This window comes from Chironomus tepperi, unplaced genomic scaffold (genome assembly GCF_022539635.2).
Source record: "Chironomus tepperi strain 1889 unplaced genomic scaffold, CSIRO-AGI_Ctep_v1 contig_301, whole genome shotgun sequence".
NCBI lineage: Eukaryota > Metazoa > Arthropoda > Insecta > Diptera > Chironomidae > Chironomus > Chironomus tepperi.
Window position 1 is genome coordinate 267467 of NW_027226423.1, and position 21981 is coordinate 289447.

Genomic DNA, 21981 nt, shown 5'->3' on the forward strand with positions numbered 1-21981 from the left:
CCTAGATTGCTCAAAACCCTCAATTTCAGCCATAAATTACAATGAACAGAGAAAAAAATTGTGAATAAATTTCAAAAGCAGAACAACAATAAAGATATTCATCTATAGCAACAAAAAAAGAACTGAAAAGCTTGAAAAAAATACCCTCAAAACATTAATTATCGCAATAAATCTTTAAATTTTTTCTAAAAGTCATCGAACCATTAATCAGGTTTATGACAATAAAAAACGAGCACGATTTTATTAAACCAGCACGTGGAATAGAATTGAACGATGAAGTTAGGTATGAGTAGTAACTGAAATCCCAAGGATAATTTATCCCAAATATCACTTTCTGTTAAAAGCTCATTTATTCCTAGTTGATGATGATATATTCATATTTCATGCTTTATAATATAGCTATGTTCATGGTAATCTCATGTGTACAATTAATATCTATAAAACCTCGTAAAGTTTTCAACGACCGTGTTTCTGTAATGTGCTTTAGTGTCTTTGTCCTATGCTTCTTGCCATCAGCATCATCCATCCTCCCCTATCATGTCTAAAAAAAGGCACAAAAAAGGCTTTTTCTTTGTGCCAGTTGAACACTAATATATCAATTTAAATTGAATACCTCACGGTAACATTTTTAAGAACACGGGTATGTGGCCTTATTCTTTGCCTACATTTAGATGACACAAACTGGATAATTTAATATACCACACCATTCCATTTTTATTCGACCGAAAAAAATTCAATTTCTTTTCTATCTTTCCTCTCTTTTACCAAAAAAAAAATGTAAAATATCAGGCATACAAAATTGTTATTTAGAGATTTTTTATTCGGTTTATTTTTTTGTGGTTATGTTTCGTTTTTCAAATAAAAACATCCATTAATGGGATGTGAAATGGAATCCTTTGATCATTTTAGGCTAGATAGCTTGGTTATTTTTAATCATTTTCAAAGAGATTTTCGAAAGTAATTTGAGCTTTTTTTTGTGTTTGTAAATTCAGCATTGGTTTATTTTTTCAACGTTAAGACATAAAGAATGAAAAATGCTTTGAAATTTGAAATTTTAAAGGTTTGGGAATTTTGAAGAATAATAGGAGAGGTTAGTTCCAATATTATGGTATTGAACCGGAATGGACAGTAGTTAAAGTCAAGTTAATGTCTAGTTGATTACTAGTTCTAACAAAATAAAAGTAGAGGATCCTTAGTGTGAGCAGTTTAAGAGCATAAAGAATGAAAAATGCTTTGAATTTTGACACAAACGTTAGTATTATTTTGATGGCAACAGTTAAAGTCTTTGGCAAAATATAAATGCAGTTTTCATGCTTTTTGTGTAGCTCAGTGGAAGAGTAAAATGGAATCTGATGCAAAAAGCTTGATACATCAAATATTACTTTTCTTCTTGAAAATGGGCGCAAAACACCCGTTAAGTTGTCGTCAGTGCACTCTCGCGTCCTGTAATCAACGATTCGACAAAGCAGCGTCTAAGCAACTACATTGTGGTGGTCGGGGTAGCTATTGACGTTATTCTTATTAGCACAAATTTATAATTGCATGAAGAATATTTTTTGAATAAGAATTTTAATCCTAATGGAAGGATCACAATTCTCAGAAACTATCAACTATAGGATTATAAAGCTGCTTCTCGACTTCCTTCTATGAAATAATTTTTATATAGGAAATTTTATTTCTTTATCAAACTTCCTATTTCATATTATTCATGTTATTCAAAACAGGAAAAAGCACATTCATGAAGCAAAACCGAACAACATTTGTCGACATTCTTAATCGCAATCATAATGTTCGCTTCAGATAAATCTCTCGCTAATTCAACAAGGCTTGAACAAAGCTTATTTCTTGGTGTCGAAAAAATATTCTTCTTTGATTTGTTATCATAATAAACTTTTTGAACCATATTGTTCTGCCTTTTGCGATGAATTTGCAACTTTTTCATTCTTTTTCAGAGAGGAGTGTAAGAAAAATGAATTTTGGGGAAGGATTTTGGAGTGTTTTACGAAAAACCTTAGAAAATTGAAGACTTTTTTGCAAAGAAGGTGTAAAGGGCTCTACTCCAAACCCCTTCCTGACTACGTCCCTGTTTCCATTATATTAATAGAAATCTACAACAATACTAACACCAAAAGCTTCTTTAAACGTGTAAAATGAGAATGGAAAAAGATAAAACAACAACAGAAAAATCCTCAAACTACAAAATATCTCTGTGGCATAATCGGTTCCGTTGAGTGAAGAATAGAATAAGTTGGAAAAAATCTGGTAAAAGAGGTTAAACGTTTTTATTATAAACGCTCGGAATCCAATTTAAAGCGATATAAATTTAAAGAACTGCTTTACAAGTTTAATGCAATCAAGAAGGGAAATTGATCCTATCTAAGAATACATGAAGGAAGCGGTTCTGTGTGATTGTGAAAGTTGTGAAAGTGCTTCAAAAGGAATTTATTAAGCTCATAACCGTTGTGTGCTTTAAGAAGGAGTTTCTAGGGTTATGGAAAATATCGTACTGAATTTTTTTGAGCAAATCTTGTCATAGCTGCTTGATAATATGCTGCGATGCATAGTTCGAGACAGAACTGTCAGAAAGGTGCCTTTGGAAAGGTGTCTAGCTTTATCATGATAGCTTTTGCGTTTGTCTAGGTATGGTCGAGATCTATTAAAATATATGCCTAGATATAGACAAAACCTACGCTATTTAGTGTCTACCCATAGGTGATGACTAAGCTTTAATGTGTCTTGTCATAGTCAAATTAGGTTGTCTCTGTCATTGTCATTGCAAGATTCTTCCATTCCATAGAAATTTGAATAGGTGACGGCTATGATTCAAGAAGTTCCTAATCGACAGGACATCGTTACTTTACCGTATTGACGACAAGACGCTAATTTGCAAATATCAACAGATTACGAGAAAATTAGATCTATCCTTTCCTTATTCAGTCAGTTACTAAATCACACAAATATACTTAAGATTCCATTTAAAAAACCAGTTCGTTTACACATTATACATATAAATCAGAATAAATGCAGGCACAAGCACGTTTTCATAAAAATCATGTTTAAAATAAGAATAAAAAAGTAGAAAAAATATTGAAAAGCGAGAAAATTGAATAAAAATATTTCTCTTCCTGCTCGCTTCACGAGCATCCATTCATTTACTTTTACAATAACTGAAGAATAAAGACGGCAACAAGCAAAAAAATGAAAAAGAGGATATGAGAAAAAGGAAGAATATGGAAGGCATTAGACGATAAATTGTTGGAATAAAATAAAATATTTATTCATCATGGAACAGAATCATTGGCATGAAAAAAGGCATGAAGCATAAGTTCAACAATATGTCGATGATTTTTCACACATTTATTCATGTTAATATCTCTTAATTTTATGCTTGCCATCATTATACTTTTATGAGAGTTAATGTAATTCATTATGACTGACTGATGGTAATTTACTGTAATACACGAATTAGATTTTCTACTAACCCCAATCGTTAATAATTAAACTTGCGATGCGAGTTAGAGGTTCTTGACATCCGAGCTTGATGATTATAAAGATCGGAAAATGAAAAAATTTCTTGATTCGAGGCAATTAGCCATAAAATATTCTTAAGCGCATAGCACAAAAAATTTATGAATATGAAAATGAACAGCAGCAGCAGCATCTCAAGTGCTTTGAATAGAAAATGAGTGTTGTCTGTGTCTTATCAAGTATTCTTCAAATATCTTTAGGGGATCGTTTGCTTATTACGTTCTTGTTTTAGCAGGGGAGTTGGAATGTAATTTAGAATGCAGAGGTAACTCTCAAGACATCATGATCCTGAGGGTATAGTCAGATATATGAGGAATGTTAGGGGATTACCATTTTAATCAAATTTGTATGATTCGTACATATTTATGGGAATTTTTGAATTTTTCAGGGATAATCCAAGCAAGTTGAAGAATTTTCAAACCTCAGCCATAGACCCCATAACTCTTCAATAAGCCTCTGTCTAGACCGAGACGGAATTCATCAAGAAGCAGTAAAAAGCTTGATTTTCTTACTAGTTACATAACAACTGCACATTCCCAATAAATATGAACCTTTTGACTTCTTAATTATACTGCTCATTTTCTGTAGCAACATTTTCATGACTTTATATCCAAAAAAAAAAAATTTTTCCGACGCTGGAAGCATCTTTCATATTTCAAAAAATCGAGATGAAGATCGTAAAATAAAAAAATCCCTAGCCAATGGCTATATCTGAATATTTTTCCATTAAATTTATTACAGCATAATATTTTATGGACAAGGACGTTATATGTACAGAAACTGGATATACGACTCAGTAGAAATTAAATTTTAATGATGTTCTTGTTCTTCATCCGTTTTTAATTGACCGTAACAACTTACTACTGTTTAATGCTAGGCTTATAATCATTACCATTCAAGAGCTGACGTAATTTCACGTCCCATTGAGTTACAAGTGAGAAAAGCTTAAAGTGTCAACTTGATAAATTGAAACAAAAAGAAGGAAAGCAAATAATCATATTTTCAGGATAATATGAAAGCTTCCCAATTGTCTGTACGCCATCTTTGTTTGAATACTGACGTAATTAATGGTCCATCATATCACAAACACATTTTATTTTGGAAATGAGCATTTGATGCTCATAAAAATTGTATTTTTTTTTTCGTCTTCCGTTTTTTTTGGTGCTTGTGGAAATAAATATCATATTTCAGTTTAATGACACAAGAAATTATGTCTAATGTTCATCTCACCAAACCATCATAGTCGTGTGATCTAAATTTATAAAATTTTCATTCAACTCTATGACATTATCATATTTCCTTTTTCCTCCTTCTGTTTTCCGCACTGCCTACATAATAATATTTTTACATAATTTTTAAATGTTTACTGTTTTGAAAATTTTTGATGTCATTTCTGTACATTAACTGCTATCACGAGAGAAATACATTATTTATTAATCAATTCATAAGTTAAATTTCGTTCGTGTAATTTAATCGAGGAAATAGAAGATATGGAAATTGATTTGGGACTGTTTTATCAGGCGACCTTTTAAGAAGCTGTCATTTTAAGACATAAAAAACATTAAGCTTATTGAGATGTAATGCTACTCTAGAGCGTTTCGTGGCTAATAACTGTTTAATAAGTAATGGTGCGGCAGACCACCGCATTCATTAGAACTACTCTATGAAATGAGATCAGAACCACACCTTTGATGAAATTACTACCTGTAGGCTGCAAAGGGAGGATTTCGCTGGACGTACAGATCAATTGAGATCCATGGCATCCTTTAGTTTGCGTCTGAAACTGACTCTATCGCTGGCAATCGCTTGCCAATTATGGATGCCCAATGCACTACCATCTCTTACTTCTTCTATACATTAATCCAAAAATAATGAATGAGTTCTATCTAATCTCGATATCATGAACGATGTTCCAGTAATTAGGTACTAAAATACTTAACCATTCGGGTATTGAGCCACCTCAATTCACATTTTAAGGCATAAGTAGCTTAAACCATAAGCAAATACAGCTGTGAGGGTACACAACTCAGCATAGCTTCTAAATGGATACTCAGTCAATACTATATGCTACTCGGACCAAAAACACAATCATTAAACTTGATTTCATTTGTCTCTTAGTTGTCCATTTCATTATCTCCATTATCATGCTGTCATTGTCGTCAAATGTAATCGGCGCTTTATGTCACATTTTAAAAACACACAGATATGATTTTAAACAAAAAAATATACACCTGTTTGATAAACTGTTAAGATAATAAAGAATGCCAATTTTAAGAGTTACTAGCTTCTGAATAATGTCAAAACAATAAACTGTTAAAAAGTAAAAAGCATGTGTTTTGGAAGTAAAATTAATAAATTTTTCGAGTTAGCAGAATCTACAGGAGTGCTGGGTTTAAATTTAAAAGAACATGTGGATTTTTAAATACAATTTCAACAAGTCGGAACAAAGTAAGTGTAGGTAAGTGTGTAGAATATTTTTAAGTATATAGGCAGAATATATGATAGGTCTGAAGCTACGCATATTTGGCTAATGGTAAAGTAATGAGTGAGGATTTGCTGGATCTCAAAACTTTTACAACGCTCAAAACTTTTACCTACAATTAATTGTGGGATCTAAACCACTTCGATGACGACAGTACTATAAGTAGTCTACAAAAGGAGGATATGAGTTACGTTTGATGCATGAATTGCACGGAACCGAAACTTTTGGAAACACTGAATTAAAGATCCGTTCAAGGAGCTCTAGTGTAGTACTAAAAATTATAAGTTAGCAGATTATCTTACGAATGAGAAAGAACCTGTCCAACAGTTTTGTTCATTGAACTGCAACCATTATGCTTACGAGTCATTTCGACTCACGCAATTAATAATAAACAGGTCATAAGAGGGCTCGTCCATTTATCGCACACATACATGCATCTAGCATAGTTTTAAACTCATTTATTCCCATGCCTAATGGCTGCGACATTCCATCCATATTGGCATTTTCGTAGGATAATCGTCATTCTACAGTCACCATGTGGCCATTTAGGATATTAAGAATATTCACCAACAAGCGCCTTAGTCATTTGTTTACGAGATGATTAAATAAAATTTGTGCGAGTGTTCCTATCCATACGTAATTCCAGACAAAAGAAAATTAGGCAAATATTTTAAATGAAAGAGAAAAAAAAAAATGATTTCATTTGAAATAAACGAAGAAAAAGTTGGCGAATCTGAAATGACGGAGAGAAAAAAAAGTTGTAGCTTTTCTCAATTCCATTCAAACTTGCGTCAATGCGGTGAATTCATAGCTATTCGAGGAGAAATAACAAGAAGATGAAAATTATCAGTTGTATCATTTTGGGTGAGTGTTAATGACAACAGCTGTTACAGCAGTAATTATACGCTTTCTGCGTATAAGTTGTTTGTAATTATGCCTTTGGTTTATTCGCGCATACTGTCCCATCACAATTTTATTTATTTATCACTAGATGTTGAGTATAAATTAATTACGCATTGGTAAAGAAAATTAAAAGTGACAAGGCGCTGATTTTTATGACATAACCAGTCATCGTGCTCACATAAATATTTACCTTAAGAAAACTTATTTGAGCCTTCATAACATTCATAACTTTTGCTACAAATGACACATCTGGCACATCAATAACAAGAGTAATATGACAGCGGAAAAAGTCAAAATGAACAAAAAAACGGAATCAATTTAAGAGATGACTAATGTTATGATTAATGACACGACTAATATCATGTAAAAAATCATGTATTGAAAGGAAAATTTGTTTATTAAGGGGTTTTTTGGTGCTGAAAAGGTTTATAAGCTGTTTTCGGTTGCTATGTTGAACGGTCCCATTAATTAAGATAAAGGATATAAATTTTTGCTACGCAGTGGTTTTGTTGACAGCAGCAAAATTCTAATTTATACAATAGGGTAAGAAATATAATCAACTAGTTTGAGAGTTGTGCATTAATGGTGTCAATAAAAGTTTAAAATTATTAGACCTATGGGAATTTGAAAAGTTACAAAGGCTGAGACTTTGCTTTCGGGATCGGAATAGGGATTTCGCAAAAAATATTGTATTTTTACCCGGGAAAACCCGAAAATGTCAATCTGCAGCTTGAAGTGGAATCTAAATGTAATCTGATTTTGTATGGAAAAGTCGACTTGAGTCAATTGGACTTCATATAAAGCCAGAGTCGATTTGCAACTGTATTTCAATTTGGAGCTCAAAGCTTTCGGTTGTAGGTTAGCAACAGATACTCAGTCATAGATTGAGCACTCAGCAATTGGCCACGATATCAAACTCCATTTTTCGTAAACAAGGATCAAAATTAAATCAAGCATCATGGTACCATCATGGCAACGTTATGTATAACCTATGCTTTCTCGCTGTTTGGTTCGGCATCGAGATATCCCGAGATTTCCTATAGCTTTCGAGAAAGCAAAGTCTAACTGTTTATACATCGACGGAGCAGAGCCTTAACGAATACAATCTGATATTTGGCTAATTGTGCCAATATATGGCAAAAATTTCGTCATGTCAAATTGATTTTATGCCAAACTAATCTTGTTCCAGCTAACAAAACCTTGATATTTGCACTTTCATATTAAATACATTCAATCTAAAATTAATGCAGATAAGCCAATATAATCCGCTTACGCAAAAGATTCAATGATTAATGAGCTATACATAAAGCCCTCAAATTTATCAATATGTATCACATTTTTGTTGACTCTCTTTTATCAGGATTTCCTTTACAAAATAGATAATAATCGTGATAACAATATTATCAATTTATTAATTCTTTGTGAATTGTAGAAAATATTTTCATTCATTGGCTTCCTATCTACACAATTGTCGATTGATTATTAATAGACTTTACGATATCAATTCGTTAACTTAAGAAAAGATTTACGACTCCTACAATTGCTTTTTTGTTCAATATAAAAAAAAAATTTAATTTATTTGAGTGGTCTGTTATTCTAGCAGTTCGAAGATACACAAAAGAATCTTGAATTAATTCAGACAATTTAAATTTTGCATGAATAAAACAAATTGTATTTTGAGAAATTGTTTATAAATTTTTCTTTTGAATTACTAAAATTAAATTCATTGCCGTTTTAGGACAGAGCTGAAGCTTTAAAATTTGATTTTACTATGGATTCCTAACAGACAAAGAGAACGCTTTTAGGTATCGTAGTGGAGTTACTGTGACATGAAGGCATGTTCTTTGTCGGTTATATTGATGAAATATCCAAGAAGATTGCATCTTTGGGCGTCATACCATGCCTCTATAGCTATGTTTCGCGACAAACTACTGTGCTAACACCATATCGGATGTGTTTAGATTGTTCAGATGAATTAGCTAAATAAGCAGAAAGAAAACTTCGAAAATTCTGTGTTCTTTAGTTTTGGCAGTTTGAAATCTTGCAGAAGGAGCTCTGACGGTTAAAAGTCTGATTGGGCCTAGAAATAGATCAGTCAGATTTGCAACCTAACTATTTCAAAAAAAGTAGGAGCAACTTTAAATATTAGAACCTCCCTAAGGATTCTCGATGCCGAGATCGAAATCGAGACTGCTCGCGAGATGTCCCAGTTTCAATCTCGGTCTCGAGAATTCGTCCTAATACCCTGGGAAACCTTAATTCTCCCGCTTCCTTTTTTAAACGTAATAAATGAACAACCTCAAATACTGATTATTCAAAAATTATAAAAGAATGCTGTCTATACGACAAATATTAGCTTAATTTTTACAACATTATCCACAGCACTCAAATATTTGCTGTTAAAGCATCATTAAAATTAAAATTTTTACAAGCACTTTTTAATTGAGATTTTTTATCAAATTTCAGCAATTCTTGTTTAATTAAAAACCGCCATAAAATTGAGCAAATTAGAGTAAACATATGTTTCATGCAATGCCTGTCAAGAAGCAGAACAAAAAGTAAACAAAAAATTTTATGATAAAAATCAAGTTCAATTAAGCTTTTAGTATCAATATGACTATCAAAATTCTAAAATACAGTTCGCAGTATTTACTGACGTGATTCGTATGGGGATGATTTGAATGTTATGTCTAAAATTAAAATGAAGCAAAAGTGTCTTGATAGCTCTCACTTAGCAAAGAACAGGTCACAAAAGTTGGCGTTGAATATTAATTTCCGGGTTCGAATCCCACAATTATTCTAGTGATTTTTCGGAAGTCTAGAGTCATACTTTGGTCTCTTAAGTAAAACAGTTTAATGACGGAGACCAAGAATTAGGCATCGTGAGATGTTACACTGGGGATTTAGTGAACGAGGTAGCTGGAATGAAAAAGTACTTAAAGCTGTAAATTCACCGTGGAGGGTCGATTGATTAGGATTTTTGGCTCAACTAGGATTTTGTATGGAAAATTTTGGTCGACTTGACTCCATACAAAAACAAGTCAAGTCGACTTAGAGTTGTATCTTCAAGGAACTTTCAGGTCTTGCCGTAAACCTAAATGCATAGCGATGTTCTTGCGCTAAATATCTGAACATAATACACACATCAAAGAGCCTAAATACTTCTAAGATTTTTTTGATGGACGTCATTTATGAATTACCCCAATTGTGAATAACAATTCAATTATTGAAATTAGCGAAAATCATTATGTATAGATTAAGTCAGTATCGAAGGCTGTTATCATTGAATATACAAGCCAATTTTCATGTGCATATATTCCTTATCACTTACTAATGTTAATTAACATTTTGATAAAGGTCTCATTGGAATGGTAAATGTAGGAGCAACGATGGCAAATGATACCGATTAGCATTTCAATTAATTAAAATAAATCCCAGTAAATATGACATGGAAATAGGAAATACCGTGAAAAGCCATAAGAAAGATGAGGAAAATGACATGAATAATTTTCCCTCGCTGACCTTTCCCCATTTTTTATTCTACTTAAATTAATCATTATTTGAAATTCATGAGAGAATAAAAAGTCAGTCAGAGAAATGGGAAAGAAAATTGGCGGAAGGCGATCATACCCGAGCAAAAAAAGGGACCGTTATTGTGAAATGAGCTGGATTGATGTCAATGGATGTCAATATTTATTAAAAAGCACTTACCCAAATGTCCAGTAGATGTCAAGGCACATTATATTCAGCCATGAGAATGCTGTGGATAGTCCAGGACGTGAATTTTATTTGTTGTTTTATATGCCGTTGGTATTCCGGAATTTACGGTGAGTGATGTCCACGATGAGTATCACAAGATGTATGAAAATGAAATAAAGAAAACAAGATGAAGGAACAAGTCATTTATACGAAAATTTATTGCTTTCTTTTTTTAAAGGACCATTAACTTTCATTCCAAGATAATACATAAATTTTCCAGCACTTTAATCTGATTGAGATCATCTTGAAATGAAAATCTTTGTTCCTTATTTTCTTTGAATTAAAACAGAATAATATACGAAATATGAAGGTTGAAATAAGGAACATACCTGATAAAAGTCCAAAGTAAATAATAAATGCTGAAGAAAGAAGGAAAATTTTATATAAAATTGTTTTTTTTTTATTGCAGCTTTAATGAAGAGGGAAAGCAGCTTAAGATTTGTAATATTGGGATTATGTGAATCCTTGTCGAATCAACAACAAAAATATTGTGATAAGAGTTTTGTTTTCTGGTCAGGATTTAGTCAAGGCCTTTTAAAAAGCAAGGGCAACAGATGTTTGACCACTCACGGATGTTTGTCACACTAGTTTAATAAACCAGTTTAATATAAAGCAAATGGTGAAATACAGACAGAAAATACTCTGTCTTTTTAAAGTTTTTTATAGCAATTTATAGAAATTCAATATCCCTAATTGCTGAGTAGATAATTCAACAATGCGTATTACCTACCTATTAAGTATAATTAAAGTTCTTTCTTATGGATTAAATCCAGGAAGATGTTTATTGTTTGAAGTTAGAAAATGTACATGTGTAAACATAAAATGTGTGAACAATGTGTAAACATAAAAAATATGTTTATGAAGGGATCAACAATTATTAAAGGGGAAAATCAACTACTTAGTTGTAGTTCAAATATAATTTGAATGTCAAACGACAGTTGACATATTCTCAATATTAATGGATTTAGTAATTTCTGTCAAAAAGGGAAATTTACCGTATTTTTCCCCCAAAATGATCGACAATTACACTAAATATCACCAACAGATTCCAATTTCCAACGGATTGCTTAGTAATAATACAAAATTTAAAGTTACTCAATAAACAAAAGTGTCGATAACTAGATCATTATAGTTGTTTACAAGCATGTAGTCAATGAAAATATCCAGACAAAATTCCAGAGCTACTTACACAAGTGGATATTTTAAGTATTTGTCTAGTAAATGTCTAGTTATTGAGACGACCGACTCGTTGCAGCTGGATGTCAAACACTTAGACTTAGATAAATCCGTGAACCAAAACTCTTTTTTTAATCCAATAACAGAATCTCTGACTTGAAATCGACTTAATTATTCTACTCAGACTTTGTATATAAAAATTGAGTCGACGTCGAGCTTTGCAAAATCTAGACTTGCTTATTTTAAGGCTTACAGCATGTTTACTTTAAAGCTGTTTTTTCCCTCTTCAGATGCCATTAATTTTAGTCAGAAAAATATTGATTTACCAATCAGTACACAGTTTTCATATTTTACAGTCGTCGAAAATTGAACGCCTGATAGAAAAGCATATCCGATGAACAGACTTAGCACATGACAAACAACAGTCTTGCCATGCAAATTTAAAAGTTTAGGCAAAAATATGTAAACGAGAAACGTGATACCCAAAAACAAGGCAGAAATCGCTAAAAGGGTCGCATAAATATGGAACTTAATTGTTTGACGGTTTTGTTCTTCATCGTCGAAGCACACAAATGATGTCATCTAGAAAAGAAGTAATTATTGTTATTTTTTTTTAGGAAAGTCAGTTAAACAAGTCAATAAATTAAGAGTTATTATGACATCTCAAGGAGCTAGAAAGACTCGGCATCAACTTTGTTTTCTTATTAGAGTATATTGATAACAAGAGCCTTAAAAGCTTTTACATCGGAAATAATTTAGACAACATGCCAAAAAATTTACATTAATGCAGTGGTGTAGCTAGGAGAGAGGCATTTAGGGTTGTACATGACATGGGGCAAATGCATTTATGATTTTAATGATTTTTCCCATGATTTAAATATAAAGATTGCCTTTAAGTTACCGTTAGATTTTGAACCTGCTGTCAATTTTCAAAACAGTTCAATCGGTTCTGTATCGGTTACAAACCATTGCGAAATTATGGGCTACAAATTCGTAAATAATCAATTGTTTACTGTACACAATAGATAAGCATAGAGGAAAAGACCAAACAATTAAATACTCCAGAGTGGAACAGGATGCGATTAATCGATAAGATGTCTAGTTATAAACTTGACATTTTATGGCAAGTTCCACAAAAGTCAAGTTTATAACGAGATATAAGATTGATTAATCGTATCTTGTTCCACTCAGGTTTGCATCACAATTTCTCGTCATTCGACAGAGAATGACATTTAATTGACTTCTTAAACATCCATCAGTCAACAGACTGCAATCCCTATCCCCACCCTCTTGCTGCAATTTGTGGACATCTGATGTAGACCCACAATCATGAACACATGCTACAAAATTGAATGGATAAAGATGATTAACCCCAAGCGACACGGTGACATCCGTGAAATGATCGCCATATGACGATATTTTGAAGAACCTTCATATGAAGGTCATTCGACCAACGTTAAGACTTCGTGATATGATGTCTCATTCAGGTAAGCTCCCATTCCGACAAGCTTACATTCCAGCTTTCAAACACCCTTGCTACACCACTGCAAGAACAAGATTTTCAACATCCTGTCATGACATACTTACAGCTAAATCTTCTATAGTCTCATCCAAGCTCTGATCATAAAAGTAATCAACACAAAATTCTTCATTGGGATAAAATTTCTTTTCAGCATCATAATAGAGACTTCCATCGATCCCGGATATATAGTGAATCTCATCATGTTCCAATCTAAATTTTTCACAATATCGGGGCATCATGATACCGTATTCTGTGAAAAAGAGGAAATAATGTATATGCTCTTATCTCAAAACTGTCAACAGTTGTAGCTATTTATGTATTGAAAAAACCTTAAGCTTCACATTTTGTGAAGTACATATTGTTAAAGAATCACCCCTTCTTATTTATGGTAAATAATGTATGTGTGCTCTTTTGGTCTTACTCATTCGTTTCTCATTTAAGATCACATGAATGGAATTTCATTGTGTATGCATATATAAATTTTATATGTATCTGTTTCTTATCGCCAAAAAAAAATCACTTATTCTGCAATTTCTATTTTTTTTAAAGAAGAATGTTTAATGTTTCTAGGGGTTTTTTAAAATCGTAGGATGCTTTGAAGTTAGTCATGAAAATGCTGGGAAATGCCTGTTTGGAAATGTGTAATACCTTATTATTATAAAGTTGATGTAAGTTCCTTGGATGTTTGTAAATAATTGATTGGGCATTCCCACATATCAATCGTACAGAGACATTGTATTCCCTAGATCTGTGGTGAGCAACCTGTGTGACGTGGCACATTAGTGTGATTATCAATGAACCATATATCGTGGCTTACCGTCAAGGTGGACCGAAAACAATGCTAGCTAAACCAATGATGCAACCCTCACGACACACTATTGTGCAGCAAAAAATGTCTGGAAATGCCATGAACCGTATTTCGTGTGTAGTTATGGTTGATGCTTACCAACAAGGTGTGCCGCGAACAATTAAAAGCTGTCCATTGTCCCAGACCAATGATGGGCAACCTGCGTGACGCGACACACTACTATGCCATCAAAAATGTCTGGATATGCCATGAACAGTATGTCATTTTTGGTTCCGGCCGAGGCTTACCACCAAGATGTGCCTTGAAAAATAAAAGGTTGCCCACCACTGCCCTAGACACTTAGTCACAGGTCTTATCAAAACTATTTAAAATTCAATTTTCTGAGAAAAAAATCCATCCGCAAATCAAGTCAACAAAAGAGCATTTATATGCTAAGCATGTGCTAAGGAGCCATAAAATGACAACAGTCATAAAAATCTATGGTATATTTGCAAGCTGACTTGAAAAAATAAACTTCACAGTAATAGCAAACACAATTTTTCTCACTTTATAGTGAAAATACAATATATTATTGTAAATAAGTATACGCAAGTATCCAGTAACGAATAACTAAAAGAGTTTGTTTATTTCACACAACAAAAAAAAAGTGAATTTTGAGAAGAAAAATGTGAGAAAGAGTAGCCACAAAAGATTGTGGATGAAGTGAGTGTGAGGTGTACAGTCAGTAACGAAGATGTGTAATGGTCATATGTTCTATTTTAGAGCTTGTTAACGTGTTTAATCCTCTCTTTATATATGTATTCACAATGAGGAAATATTGTAAACATTCTCAAAATACTATTCTGACAATTCCCAACCTCCTTCTTTTGATGATTGTCTAACTATTAATTTATCAGTGCACTGAATCATATGATTTGTGGATACTTCGTGGATGTTCAAGGGGAAAGCATCTAGTAAAGTATGAAGTTTTGATAGATAGATATGTTTATTTACCGTGAAGGTATTGAATTAGCAATAAGTTGTATAATTGGAAACAATAAAGAATCTAGTTGATGGACATTGATGTATACAAATTGATGGATATTTAGATTTGATTGAGGTTAGTCGGAATTTAATCGGAATTGGTGTAAATTGAACTTGGAAACTTTTCCAGTGTCAAAGGAGTTTGGGTTAGGTCAGTCCCGAGCGACACTAATGAAGAAGGTTCCGTCATTGAGCATTTAAGGCTCTGCCACTGAGTTTTTAAGACTCCGCTTAACCTCTTATTAACACCAAATGGAAGCCACTTTTGTTTGGGGTCCATAATGGCTATCCATATCCAGCGGCTTCCGTAGCGGAGCCTTCTACATTTGTGTCGCTCGGTAGTGGTGAGCAATCAGTGTACTGCAAAATATTTTGGGAAATGCCATGAATCGTTTACCTTGTGCAGTTTCCGTCGAAGCTTACCGCCAAGGTGTGAAAAGGTTGCCCATCACTGACTAATGTATACCCGAGCTATACTCTAGGAGTATGCGTATAGGACACTCCATGCTAAAGTCTACGTGATTCTTTAGCACGTACTGTGCAACCGACCTTTGATCTTGCATGAATGATCTCTAAACACTCAGTAAGACATCAAAGTTATTTGAGTTGTCTCAGTTTGACTCTTTAACATCCAGTTCAACTGTACAACCTATCTATAGAGCAATCATCTACTCAAGATATTCCCTATAGTCATCAATCGCTTATATTCACCACTACAGTTCAAACTAAGCTATTGTATACATCACATCTAACAAAAGTTCCTTTAACTTATAATGCACGAGTCATTCAATGGAAAAATAAAGTTTCTATCCAGAATCCAGGTGTGCAATCTCAATAAACATTTAATACATATGAAAAAACGGAAGAAAAATATTTATCCGCATTTAAAGTTCCGTTTCTGTTCAATGGATTGTAATCGTAATGAGTATGTTGCGGGGTACATATATGTACTATAAATATTTGAGAATGTCAATACCATAGATATAAATACCCACGAGTCAACTTCCATAACATATTTATTTAATACAAAATTTATTATATTTTTTTCCAATTCAGACATGAATTATTTTGGTTCCAATCAAGCTCACCTCTCGGTTCCATTTGATCCATCGTCATCTGATTTTGATGCATTGAAAATGAATGGAACTTGACATCGATTCCTTGATCATATTTCTCACATAATGACGATGAATTTGTAAAAAGCATATGCTCGCCTAGTTTACAGCACTTTTTAACACAAGGAATTTCCTTACAAATTTCTTTATTCCTGCAAACTTTTGCAATCCATTTTGACGATGCTTTCTTTTCAAAATGCTGTGCTGTCATGTAAGCCGGCTGTTCAATCTCAGAATTTAATGTACTTTCAATACAATAATATTTCCTATTAAATACTTCAGGTCCATATCCCGCATAGTTTGTTATCACAAGAGAACCCTCAAACATTTTCAAATCGTGTACATTCGAATGATATTCAACAAGTACGTCACCCTCATCACATTTTATCTTATCATACTCAAAGAGTACGTTTCGCTCAAATAGAATGTCACGGAAATTTTCATTGAGGTCAGTCGAATTATTAAGCACACACATTCGTTGGAATATATCATAGGACATATCGGATGGACAACACTTTTTGAGCTTATAAATGTCCAATCTGTCTCTTGTCATTTCATTATTTTCATCACATGTAAAAGCATAATAGGAATTATCCAGTAAATCAACACAGCTTGCGCTAGCACTAACTTTCATCGGCTCATTAAGTTTATTTCTTGACAGCACAGCTGCTCTACATGATGGCCAATGTGAATGATTATCAGTAAGTATATTATAGGCAATAAATTCACGTTCCTGTGAATTTCTTTTCATTTTTGGTTCTAATAAAGAATCTTCATCATAATCATCGGTGCTGTTATTTAATATTTCACTACTTAAACTTTCTACACAACTATAAATTGGATGTGATGATAAATCATTGTCTATAAAGGAACTAATCTGCACTGTTTCACCAATTGGACAGCATTTTTTAAGCTGTCCATTAGAAATATCCAAAATTAATAAAATTAACAAAATTATTTCCTTGAACATTTTTACTGGATGTTAACAGTTCAAAGGCTGGAAGACAACTGATGCACTTTTAACTAATTTTATTTATTGTCTAGTAAAAATTTACAGGACTCTTTTCATTTCACTTCCAATTGCCTTGACGTACCGCATTGAACTAACTAACAAAAAATATTTTCTCATCGCACTGCGATTAAATTTGAGCGCGCTGAGTTTTTTTTTCGTTTGTGTGGTCATTAATTTCTGCCTTTCACACACTTTGAAAATATTCGTACTTTCTCATGCTGCACGAGCTTAATTGATTGTTTGATTTTTTCTCTTAAGTACATAAACATAGGAAATTAGCAGAAAATATTCTCTTGATTGAAATTGGATGCGTCTTTTTGAACTGGGTGCATTGATTCATGTGGTTTGGTTCGGAAGTGATGGATGTAACTCATGTTCCATGTAGTAAAATGGAGAGCTCAAAGGATCAAAAAAGACTAGCAATAAAGCTTTTGAAAGAAACTGCTGAATGTAACTTCAGCTTTTTCCAATTTCAGCTTCAAGCCGGCACGACAAAGACCCAATGTCAGATCATTTAACTTCTAGGTCCAATGTGACTCTCAAAGAATTGAACTGGGCATTAAAAAATAACGTTCAAAATTTTTTTGGAAACTTTTTTAAAGAAACTGCTGAAAAATTAACAATGTCAAAAAAATTTCAAATTTCCGAGGGGACAAATTTAAAGTATTTTGCATCAATGTAAAATTTGAAAAGCATTTTGCAATGGTTAGCTAAACCAAGAAATAGATAAGGTAGTAATTAGATGATAGTAACTCCATGGTAATGCTTCAAACCCGAGCCTCCCCGAAAATTGTCAGATGTTGGGACAACAAAGAGACGACATGACAATTGTCACACGTCACTGTGACAATTTTCTGGTAACAAGCCTACGTAGCGGATTTGTAGCAGCTGCATTGCATCGCAAGGAATGGATTACAGCTGATTGTACACGCAGCGAAGTTAATAGGTCGGCCATACAATCAATTTAAAATTGTAAACAATACAACTGAACGATTCCCAAGAAAATATTTGCTTGATTCCAAGTAAAAGTTCATATTAAAATGCATCGCTCATCACGTAAATGGAATGAATTTCTTCAGCGATATCTTATCAATAATCAACAAGTTACCTTGAACATATTCAAGTTTATTGATAAATGTGATCTATTATGACAGTTCGTGAAACATCCAGTAAACAGAACAAAGCATTAATCTTCTTTCATCAATTACATTAAAAATGTATTTTTAGCAGATTACGTTAATGCCTTATTGAGCATTAAAATAATCCTTTTAATTGTTTTATGGTGTTAAATTAAGTTTAAAAGCTTTTGACGACAACCATTTATTTTAAGCGTTTCCGCCATTCAAAACGCTCATAAACTTAGATTATTTCATTATGTTTTCTTCAATGAGTTAGAAGTAACAAGTAATGAGTCAGAAAAATTGCTCGTACTGTGAAAATTATGAAAATATGTAGGATAAAAAGAAACTTGTTGCATGTTAGAGCTACGTTTTACGTATACGTAAAAAACTTACGTAAAAATAACGACTTTTTAAAATTCAAACGTTTGTTCGTGAATTATTTTTGCAGAGATTTTGCACGATTTTTACAATGTTTTGGATTTATTGATTTTTCTAGTGTAATTAACTGTCATATTACTATGCTTTACATGTTCTATACCTATTGGTAGATTTTAAAATCAAGCAATTTTAAGGAATCATCGGATAAACGAAATAATGTAAAATCCCTGTTCTTTTCGATTATCCGCTTGTAAACATTCATTCACCACATTATTTGCGTAAAATAAATTTAATTAAATTTTATAGGGATATGATGAAAATATTTGTGTGATAGATCATTAAATCGTCACGTGAGTAAACAAATTTTAAAAATCTACAACTTAATTATATTAATAATAATGATTTTTATACTTTTTTAGGAGAAATAAGGAATTAAAATGAACAGAACAGTACAACTAGAAGAGCAAAGGAAGTCACTTCCTTCATATTCCTACAAGCAACAGTATGTAATTAATACACTAAATAATAGTTGATGATAATAATGAAATTTTCATATTTTAGCATAATCAACTGCATTCAACAAAATTCAACGCTAATATTAATAGGAGAAACAGGTTCCGGAAAGTCAACGCAAATTCCACAATATATTTATGAAAGTGGAATATTAAATCGAGGGATGGTTGCAATAACTCAACCAAGACGAGTTGCTGCCATTACTTTAGCACTTAGAGTTACAAAGGAACGAGGTAGAGATATTGGCGAATTAGTTGGGTATGCTTAAAAGATCCAGTGAATTAAGAATAATTTAACTTACTTCCATAATTTTTAGTTATGCTATTCGATTTGAAAGTGCAGTTTCAAGAGATACAAAAATTAAGTATATGACAGAAGGAATTTTACTGCGAGAAGCAATCACAGACAAATATCTTAAACAATATCAAGTAATAATCCTCGACGAAGCACACGAACGTACAGTCAATACAGATGTACTTTTTGGTATAGTCAAAAATGTTCAAAAAGCGAGGAAGGAAAACAATATGCCAGAGCTCAAAGTTATCATTATGTCTGCAACGATGGATGTTGATCATTTTTCAAAATATTTTGATAATTGTCCAGTTCTGTATTTGCCTGGACGTACTTACCCCATCACAATTCATCATACGAAACAGAAGCAGGAAGATTATATGTTTGCTGCTATTGCGACACTATTTGAAATTCATTTAAATGCTCCACCGCAAGAGGATGTACTAATATTTTTGACAGGCAAGGATGAAATTGAGTCAATGATTCATCAAATCAGAACAATCACAAAATCACCAGAATTACAAGGATCAATGGTTCTTCGTGCCTTTCCACTACACTCATCGTTACCACAAAATAAACAAATGGATGCATTTACAAGATCCGCTGAGAATACAAGACGAGTCGTTGTTGCCACAAATATAGCCGAAACTTCAATTACGTTGCCGGGTATTAAATACGTTATTGACACTGGAGTTGTAAAGATGAAAAATTATGAAGCATCAACGGGTCTTGAAACACTTAAAGTCACAAAAATTTCACAAGCTCAAGCATGGCAAAGGAGTGGACGTGCTGGAAGAGAATCAGAAGGTGCTTGTTACCGGACATATACAAAAAATGAATTAGAATTGTTAGAAAAAATGACAAAACCTGAAATTCTTCGTTGTAACTTGTCAGCGACGATTTTGCAGCTATTAGCTATTGGCGTGAATATCGAGAACTTCGACTTAATGGACAAACCTTCAAAAGAGGCAATTTCAGTCGCATTTAAGCAACTCAAGCAATTATCAGCAATAAAATCAACACAAAGTCCACAACTAACTGATGATGGACGCAGTATGGCACAACTTCCATTAGATCCAATATACAGTAGAATGATCATTTCAGCACCAGATTATGGCTGCATTAATGAAATTCTAGACTTAATAGCAATGCTGTCAACTGAGAGTGTCTATCTTGAACCTAATCAAAATAATCGGGATACAGCCTATTCACAGCATGCTAAATTTCACATGTCTTATGGTGACCATTTTACCTTATTGAAGATCTACTCACAATTCAGGAATGCAAGTGATAAGAAAAAGGTAAGAAATTTTTGAGGATATTAAGGCATAAAGTATTAAATTGATCTTATTCCTTTCAGTGGTGCCTAGAACACTTCCTAAGTTACAGGAATTTAGCATATGCTGCTGAGGTGCGGAAGCAATTAGCTGATATATGCTCACAACTGAAAATACTGACGAAAACTGAAAATTTTGACTTAGATAAAGTAAGTCCAGGACATCATTTGACTGCTCAAATTAATTAATTGAATTTCAATTCCTTTTAGTTCCGAAAGTGCATGATAAGAGGACTTTACAGCAACATTGCCGAATATCAAGCAAGAGATAATAACTACAAAGTGCTAGCAAGTCATCAACGTGCCCAGATACATCCATCAAGTGTACTTTCTGGATTCCATGCAAATATTAATGGACGAAATAGTTCAAATGGCAATGGATTAATTCCAGTCAGCTCAAAAATTAAGAATGATCACAATCAGAAGCCAAGCTACGTAATATTCAATGAAATTGTCCAGACATCCAACACTTATTTAAGGACTGTCACGCGTATTGAACCAGAATGGATTAAGGAAGTTCTACCCAATTGTGATTTTCTTAATCGAATTAATTGTTAAACACAATCACAAACATTTCATGGAACAGAAGTAAAATCTCTAAATTTGGGCCAATACTGCCAAACTGTATAAAATGCATGAAAATAAAGCTTCAATTAATAAAATTAATGAATTTGATTTTTCATAGCAATTCATGACATTTGTATTATTTCAGTAATTTTGCTAAATAATTTTTTATTGCCTTTACATTCTTGCACTTCCTTAATATGCTCCTTATCATCCACAAAACATTCTAACGGTCAAATTAAATTTAAAATCACTCACCACAGTTCCAGTCAAAAATGAATTTCAATGTTTTCAATTTTCAGTTTGATTTAACAACTTAGTTGAGTTTTCCTTTTGATGAGCTACTTAGATCAATCATTATCTGTCAATTTGCCAATCTAATCTTGTAAATCATCTTGATATACTTCAAAACATAAATTAATCCATAGTCATTAATGTATATTTTCAAAT

The 21981-nt window shown here is 32.8% G+C and overlaps 2 protein-coding genes across 4 annotated transcripts in view; one reads left to right on the forward strand and one right to left on the reverse strand.

The window, feature by feature from the left end:
• Nucleotides 1-17405, reverse strand: part of mthl15 (methuselah-like 15) — a 31782-nt gene extending 14377 nt beyond the window's left edge. For all 3 annotated transcript variants that reach the window (XM_070642884.1, XM_070642885.1, XM_070642886.1), the window contains exons 1-5: nt 16290-17405; nt 13436-13620; nt 12175-12430; nt 11002-11031; nt 10625-10673 (exon numbers count right to left, since the gene is read on the reverse strand). In XM_070642884.1, the coding sequence (XP_070498985.1) occupies nt 10625-10673; nt 11002-11031; nt 12175-12430; nt 13436-13620; nt 16290-17286 (1517 nt within the window). In that variant the 5' untranslated portion in view covers nt 17287-17405. The remainder of the gene's footprint in view (nt 1-10624; nt 10674-11001; nt 11032-12174; nt 12431-13435; nt 13621-16289) is intronic.
• Nucleotides 17406-19067: 1662 nt separating this feature from the next.
• On the forward strand, nt 19068-21633 carry ath (ATP-dependent RNA helicase DHX33). Its single transcript, XM_070642875.1, has 6 exons — nt 19068-19177; nt 19247-19329; nt 19389-19598; nt 19657-20932; nt 20992-21117; nt 21178-21633. The coding sequence occupies exons 2-6, from the start codon at nt 19265-19267 to the stop codon at nt 21523-21525; spliced, it is 2025 nt and encodes a 674-aa protein (XP_070498976.1). The 5' UTR covers nt 19068-19177; nt 19247-19264; the 3' UTR covers nt 21526-21633.
• The last annotated feature ends 348 nt before the right edge of the window (nt 21634-21981 follow it).